This window comes from Austrofundulus limnaeus, unplaced genomic scaffold (genome assembly GCF_001266775.1).
Source record: "Austrofundulus limnaeus strain Quisiro unplaced genomic scaffold, Austrofundulus_limnaeus-1.0 Scaffold2588, whole genome shotgun sequence".
Lineage (NCBI taxonomy): Eukaryota > Metazoa > Chordata > Actinopteri > Cyprinodontiformes > Rivulidae > Austrofundulus > Austrofundulus limnaeus.
The window spans coordinates 2,072-9,382 of NW_013954990.1; the positions used below are offsets into that span (position 1 = coordinate 2,072).

Sequence of the window (7,311 nt, forward strand, 5' to 3'; positions counted from 1 at the left end):
TATATATATGGATTGAGAAATGGACTGAATTAAATTACATTAAATTCTGGAAGCAAAACTTGAAATATAAAGTGAAGAAATGGGCTTTTTGTGTTTTTTTATGTTAAAACTCCTCAGTGATGTTGATACTGAGATGTTTTTACACGTGACTTCTTGTTACATTGTCAGTAAAATAATTTAACAAATAAAAATAAATACACAACATAAGAAGAAATAGTCTCTTTGGAAAGATCAAAACTGGTCAAACATCTGAAACCGTGAASCTGTTGGTCAGTGAAATGTGTTTGTTTCCTGACATATAAGAAGAAACTGAGGGAAATTCGTGTTAAGGTCCCGTAAAACTTCTGCCTGCACCATCCTGTGAAGAGGCAGCCATTCAGGAGCAAACCTTGAACGGTGGGGAGGAAAATAAATAAATAAAAAGAAAAATGGCACTCTGCAAAAGTCCGCTTAGAAATCGAACAGAACCCCTCTCCTGAGTCGGGGGCAGCTGCTGTTCTTCCACAATCGCCCGGACGTGTCTCGCCTCACTCCAGCTTCGACATCTCGTACTTTGTTGTCATGATTTCCTAAAAGATAATATTGTTTTATTATTTGTTTCAAACAGATCTATGCCTTCATTACAACTCAGCCAGATTACCGTATTTATTCATGTATAATACGATCTCATGTTTAATACGACCCCCCCCACTTTTTGAGTTTAAAAAGCATAAAAAATTTAATCCTCAAACTACCTCCAATTTCATACAGACTTCCAAGATTTTTAACAACATATGTACTAAAAGGTATTTTGACAACAAATATATATCAGCTGTAGCAGCATCATATGAATTCTGGCATTTTACACATAGTCCACCAGGAGGCGCCAACACAAAAGTCAGAGACTTCACGTGAGATTTGGGCCATCTTGTGGGGGAAAAGCAGATTACTTCCTACTCGTGAGCGCCCCCTGTGGTGGAGAAACATTTTTCAGGGATACAAACTTTTTCAGAGCACCGGTCGACGGCAGCCRTTACAGATGAACATGTGTTTGTTGTTGTTCAAGGAGCGGCCCGGTCACACGCTAATGTCAGTAGTTTGTTATCATTACTAAGGTGCAGGACTGCTTTCCCCCACTTTTTTCACATCATGTCTCCTGCCTGGATCTGTTATTATCTCGCTCTGAAGCACAGAGGAGTGTCAGAGGTAAGCTTGTTTCAACTGATTTTTACGACGCAGTCTCATTTAAGGACTCAGGCATTTTGTGAATGAAGCTGATATTTCAGTTAAAATACATAAGTAAAAATATTTATCCGAGTATAGTACTACCCCCCAACTTTATGGATGATTTTATGGATTTAATTTTACATATTATACTTGAACAAATACTACTGTAGTATTGTAAGTAATGTCACCTTCTGGATGTTAGTGTCAGCGTCATGCTGCTGCAAAATGTTGGAATGCTCCTTTTACCTGTGATGTAACCACATCACACCTGGTTTAAAACCTCTCCATTGGCTGACGATCCATTTTAAGATTCTTTTATTATATGAATGTTTGAGATCATTCACACAATTCACATCATATTTTCTTCCATACGTTTTTCAGCAAATACTGTCATTCAGCAATGTTTGTGTTGTTTCAACAATTTATACATCAAAATGGTCAGCTCTTTCAGGACAATCCAGCAATTACTTTTTTCTTTTTCTCACTAMAAATGAGTGGTCCTGTCTTCAGCATCCTTAAAACCCTTCAAAATATTCAGAAATCTTTTGTTCTGGTTCGACTTTTTCTTTTTACTTTGTGCTCATTTCAGCTTCCTTCAGCTTCTACTTTGATGATTTTAGCTTTTTTTCTGCCTTTTTAGCTTATTCCGATTTTTTTCTGATATTCTTCTGCTAATTTAAACTTTGTTGTGCTGTAATATCAGCTGTTTTCTGTTTTTTCTGTCTTTTCAGCTAATTTGAGCTATTTTTCAGTAAAATTCACCTTTTTGTGATCCTCAGTAAACACATGCTCCATCAGTCTTTTTCCTAATCTCATAATTTTCATCTAAATTTGAGCTTTTTTTAGTGCTATTTTTGTCTGTTTTATAAAAAATAATAATTTTTTTAACTACTTTTCTTGATTTTCTGCCCATTCAAATGTTTTTACACTCGTCTGCTAATTTTATCCCGTTTCTGCTACTTTTAGCCTCGTTTAGCATGTTTTACTCAATTTTAATTATTTTGAGCTCAATTTTGCTGCTTTTTCAGCAACTTCTCTAGATTATCCTTCAAATCTTTGAATAGTTTTTACTTTTCTGAGCTGCTACACCCTTACACACCTGCCCGTTCTCAGTGGTCTGCAGATCAGCAAAGGAATCAGTCTTAGCTGCTTTTAAATTGTTATTAAACAGATTTTTATTCTTCCTTACTTCTTAGCTGTTAATTTCATTATCGTTTTAGTCCCATTTTACTCTGAATTAATGACTGAATATAAGAATTGCACTCTAATTTAGCCCTTTGAGTTTAAAAGGCTTTTATAAAGAAAAGCAGAAGTGGAATTCGTACCTCATCTGAGTCGAGCAGGACAGGTAGAGCTCTGTGGTGATAAAAGAAAGAGAGGCTCTGTTATTTTCTAATGTTTTATAGGAAAACACCGATTCAATAAGTTTTAAAAGGATGCTTACACATCAGTAAGAGAGCTAGGAATGTTGTCCTCCACCCATTTTAATTCTTCATCCTGAATGAATAGAGACAAAAAAAATCAGAGTAAATACTGCCACCTGCTGAAAGGAGACATTTGGACTGATTTATTTTCTGAACTTAGCTGCTTCCATTTGCCCTTCAATCATAATACATGATGATTTATCTACAAGGATGTAGTTGTGTTGCTTACTGCATTTGTTTCTGGAGGTTTGGCTGTGCCATTTGTCTCACTTTTAGCTGCTCTTAACTTTATACCATCAGCTGAAACATCAAGAAGAATAAACGATTACAAAAAAGCAAACAAAACTAAAACAGCAAAAAGAACAAGGTTTCTTGGGTCATTTTGTACCGAGGTTTGCAGAGGCTGTAAACTCTTCAATCTCCTCGTCGTCCGAGTCGTCCATGAGAGGTGTAAACGCATACCTGCGGACACGAAGCTCACATCAATAATTCAGCGGCTGACTTAGTTAAAGGTGCTCAGTTTGACCGTCGGTCTGCTCACCTTTGGTTGTTTGCGGACGGTCGCCATAAAAACATTATGACGAGAAGAACGGCGGAGAACAAAAACCTCCAGAAAGCATCGTCTACCCAAAGCTCCACCCAGTCCTTTTGAAACACAGAAACGTCCTGTTATCCCAAAAATATCCATTTTCTTTAACACAACTGCATGTCTTTAGAATATGAAAACAATACTTACAGACTGACAATCAGCTAAATGTAACTTTTTCGCAGACCAAACCATGAAAATGATAGAAGCTGGAGGAGAAAGGGAACGAAATGTCATTATTTCAGGTTAAAAGCAGGTGGAAAAAAAAACAACCCAAGAATTACCATGCATGTACTCTAATCAGCCATAACATTATGACCACACATATTAAAGGAGCAAACCTGCTCATCATTCTTTAACACTCTATTTGAGGGCAGCCGAGGTCCGATACGCAACACAGATTCTTTTATTTTTGTATTTTTCATTTAACTAATTAACCCCATCCCCAGTAATAATTGCTTGAGTGAAATAAACTTACATTTAACAACCCGTAGAAGAACTTGTTCACTTAAAATAACACACAGAAGAGCCTTCTTGATTAGCCTGGTTAAAACCAGCCCCTTGTRCGAAGCGAAGYGAAGGACGAGGGTCCGGACTCTCGGCTATAGAGAAGCGACAAACGTCAGAGACATCTGCAGACGGTGAGTGCTTCATGCATTTAATGAGATATTGAACATAATTTGTGGGACACGTCTCACTTGTCAAACTGTACTTTTACTTTTTAAAGTTTGTACCGATGTGTCCTTTGTGCATGTTCGTTTCCAATGCTAACTAGTTAGCAGCTAGCGGTTATCGCTCGTTAGTGATCCAGGATAAAAACAACACCCCCAGCTTTACATTTATTGTTATTCATTATTAATGTTGACCATATTCGAGGTTAATGGTTGATTTTTTTTGTTCAGAGTCACCTTCGACAAGTGACCAGCTGAGCTCCCGGACCGCTGGTCCACCTTCTCCGACATCGATCGGTACCGGCTGCCTCACTATCTGGGTTGAATCGGCCAGGGGCTGGGCAGCTACAGGAGAGCTGCTCCCAGTAAATTTGGACTTTAAAGTAGTTTTTTAAATGTAGTTATATATTTTCTGACTTTTATTTTGTGCAATAAAGATATTATCGGCATTGCTGTTTTTCATTGAGTTAAATCCATTAGGAAAAAGACCAACATATTTACTCACACTCCTAGGCATAAAGTGTGCAGTAGGTGTAAGTTCATTTATAAGAAAATCACTTTGGTTTTGTTTTATTGCATTTATAAGCAACTGTTTGCTGTAGCAGTATTTACAGACTAAATAAGAGACTTTTTAAAGTCAACAGTTAGCTGTAGCACAGAATGAACAACGTTAAACAGCTACTTCAGCGACCCACTTTTAAAAGACGTTACACAGAGTGGAGACACAAGTTACCGTGGAAAATCACCTAGAACGGAGTAGAGCCGCACTTAAACGCCTACTGAGAGGAGAGAGGTACCGAGCTGAACGAGAGCTGCAGGCTTTGTCAGACAAATTTATTTTAATTTGGAAGCCTTATCAACACGAACTGGCTTCATTCACTTCCTCCGCTGCCGTATGCTAAACTAACTAGCAGACACTGCGCAAAAATCTGCGTCGTTCAAAACTCCGCCTTCTGTTCTCTGATTGGCCCGACTGAAATGCTCCTGAAGAAATCCTTGTCTATGGGAGAAATCCCAGCCGGAGCAGTGAAGGGAAACTAGAATTGAGCGGAACTACGTAGGAAGGAAAGGGCCAGGCTAATTTTTGATCAAAAATATTTAAATCAATGAAGGATTATAGTAAGCTGGCTGTACTAGTTGCTGTTGAATCATTGCAACTTCATTGTGCTACTTGATTTATTAGACTTGACTTTTTTTTAAAGTGGCCATTTGTTGGCAAATTAAAACTGGTTTTCCAAATAAATAGTCTCTCTTTACACTGAACTTCTGCCCATTTTTACTTAGCTCCTCTAAAAAGCTATTTTTATACCCAGTCTTCTCACTGACCTGCTGCAAATAAACCTGTTATGTGGTGAAACACTCCTCCAGCTTTCCTATTCAAACCACTTACAGCTTTTTGCTGCCAAAACAACCTTACTTTTTTCTTTTTGTTTAACACAGGCAAACAGGAAACGCTCAAGACTTGTTGTTTTTCTCCCTTTTTAAATATTAGAAACTTAACCATAACATTATGGCTGACTGGTGTATTCTAATATAACAGAATTACAAGAGAAAGCACATCAGAGGACCTACCAAGGACAGCGAATATTAAAGTGTTGGTGAAGTGCCTGTAGAGCGACAGTTTCACGGGGTTTCTCCTCAGTTTCAAGGTTTTGATGGTTTGGGCCAAGCTGACAAAGATGTTAATGGCAGTCAAAGAAAAACAGACACTATAACAGAAGAGTCCTCAGGATTCAAAACGCTGGTAAACTGAACCGTACCGCTTCGTTACAGAGAGTGAGGAGCAAATAGGAACCACACAAGGAAAGGTTGCACGTGCACCAAAGGATATCCACCAGCATAGAGAGGAATCAAGCAGAGCCAGGGGAATGTTGGCCAGCAGGGACAAGTCAGAGTCTTTTGTCTGGAGAGGACCACAGCGCAGGAACAAAGGACACAAAGACAAGGAGCGAGATGAGGGGAAACAATAAGAGGATCAGGTGAGCAGACAGATGTTGGCTGTGTGGTCCTGTGTTTTCTTGGTGTTTATTTAATATACTTCTAATCGCTATTTCAATCTTTCTAATTACTTCTCTGTTTTTCTCTCTGTCTCTATTTTCTCTTCACTTATAAAAAAATAAAAAGTCACTGATGATGAAGAAATAAATAAACTAAATAAACTAATATTTGGTTTTGTTTTCTACTGAAGTGACACACACAAAAAAAAAAACAATAAGAGAGGATCGGTGATAAGGAAGGCAATACAGTGAATAAAATACACCAACATTTAACCAAGTGCCAAAAAAAATAATTAAATAAATAAATAAATAAAACACCACACTGTTAATTCCCAAAGACCAGAATGTCCCACAAACACATGGCTCAGTACACGAATACTGTTTCACTAATAACTCCTGATTATTACAGCTGATTTATACACTGGAAGGATATGAACCAGATGGTGCAGGAATCAAACACAGCCAGAACAATAGCTGTAATGAGCGCTGGACTATTGTCTCGGCCCTTGGGTTTGTATTCCATAAACAAAAATACACACAAATATCAATACACACAATCAAACAAACAAACAAAAAAAGCCTAAAGAATTTTCTTAGTGTTTAAAACAAGTAGCAGAAAAAACAGCTTCTTAGTCTTTATTAATTCTTTTATATTTGCCAAACAACTGGGGCTGCCATGATTAGTCGACTAGTCAACGACTCAAAAGTGTGGGATCGTTTTAAGAAAATGAAAGAGAAACCTGTGCAATATCTGCAGAGCAGAACTTGCCTTCCATGGCAGTTATTTTTAGTTAGCATATAGCTAACATCTAACGATGGTTATATAATAGCAGCTGTATTCTGGAGTGATAAGCTGTATGTTTTATATTCAATTAACATATGATCTGATTAGTCGACTAATTTAAAAAAAATAATCGGTGATTAATAGATTATAAAAATATTCGTTTGTGGCAGCCCTACAAACACCAGCTGATTATAAGTTCTTTAAGTTGAGAAATTAAAGCATCAAACGAAAACATTGTAATAAAATACAGAACTTACTGATGTTATTTAGGATATAATCTAAGTGAGAAAAACAACTCTCTGCAAAAACTCACCCCTGTAATCCTCAGGATGCCTTCGATGCTGGCAAAGGCAAAGTACAAAAAACCGAGACCCACAACTCTGTGCATCACAGTTCCGAGTCGTGGCCTAAAAAAACAAACAAAACAAATTAAAAAAAGGAAGAAAAATGTTTTATTGTGCGCATGCTGATTCAGCTTTTTTTTTGTTTCCGTTTCTGTATACTTACTACTTCTGAATACTTTGTTATTTTAATCATTCATGTGTCAAGACGTTTGGCTCTAAATGAAATATATACACTCACCGGCCACTTTATTAGGTACACCATGCTAGTAACGGGTTGGACCCCCTTTTGCCTTCAGAAC

The 7,311-nt window shown here is 37.4% G+C and overlaps 1 protein-coding gene across 2 annotated transcripts in view; it reads right to left on the reverse strand.

Moving 5' to 3' along the window:
* Positions 1-7: 7 nt before the first annotated feature.
* tmem87b (transmembrane protein 87B) overlaps positions 8-7,311 on the reverse strand; it is a 13,750-nt gene continuing 6,446 nt past the window's right edge. Inside the window, exons 10-19 of one of the 2 annotated variants that reach the window (XM_013999959.1) lie at positions 6,982-7,075; positions 5,719-5,790; positions 5,460-5,568; positions 3,367-3,425; positions 3,172-3,275; positions 3,019-3,092; positions 2,860-2,930; positions 2,651-2,703; positions 2,532-2,562; positions 8-569 (exon numbers count right to left, since the gene is read on the reverse strand). In XM_013999959.1, the coding sequence (XP_013855413.1) occupies positions 528-569; positions 2,532-2,562; positions 2,651-2,703; positions 2,860-2,930; positions 3,019-3,092; positions 3,172-3,275; positions 3,367-3,425; positions 5,460-5,568; positions 5,719-5,790; positions 6,982-7,075 (709 nt within the window). In that variant the 3' untranslated portion in view covers positions 8-527. Of the gene's footprint in view, positions 570-2,531; positions 2,563-2,650; positions 2,704-2,859; positions 2,931-3,018; positions 3,093-3,171; positions 3,276-3,366; positions 3,426-5,459; positions 5,569-5,718; positions 5,791-6,317; positions 6,390-6,981; positions 7,076-7,311 lie in introns of both variants that reach the window. The other variant, XM_013999960.1, reaches the window with a different exon arrangement.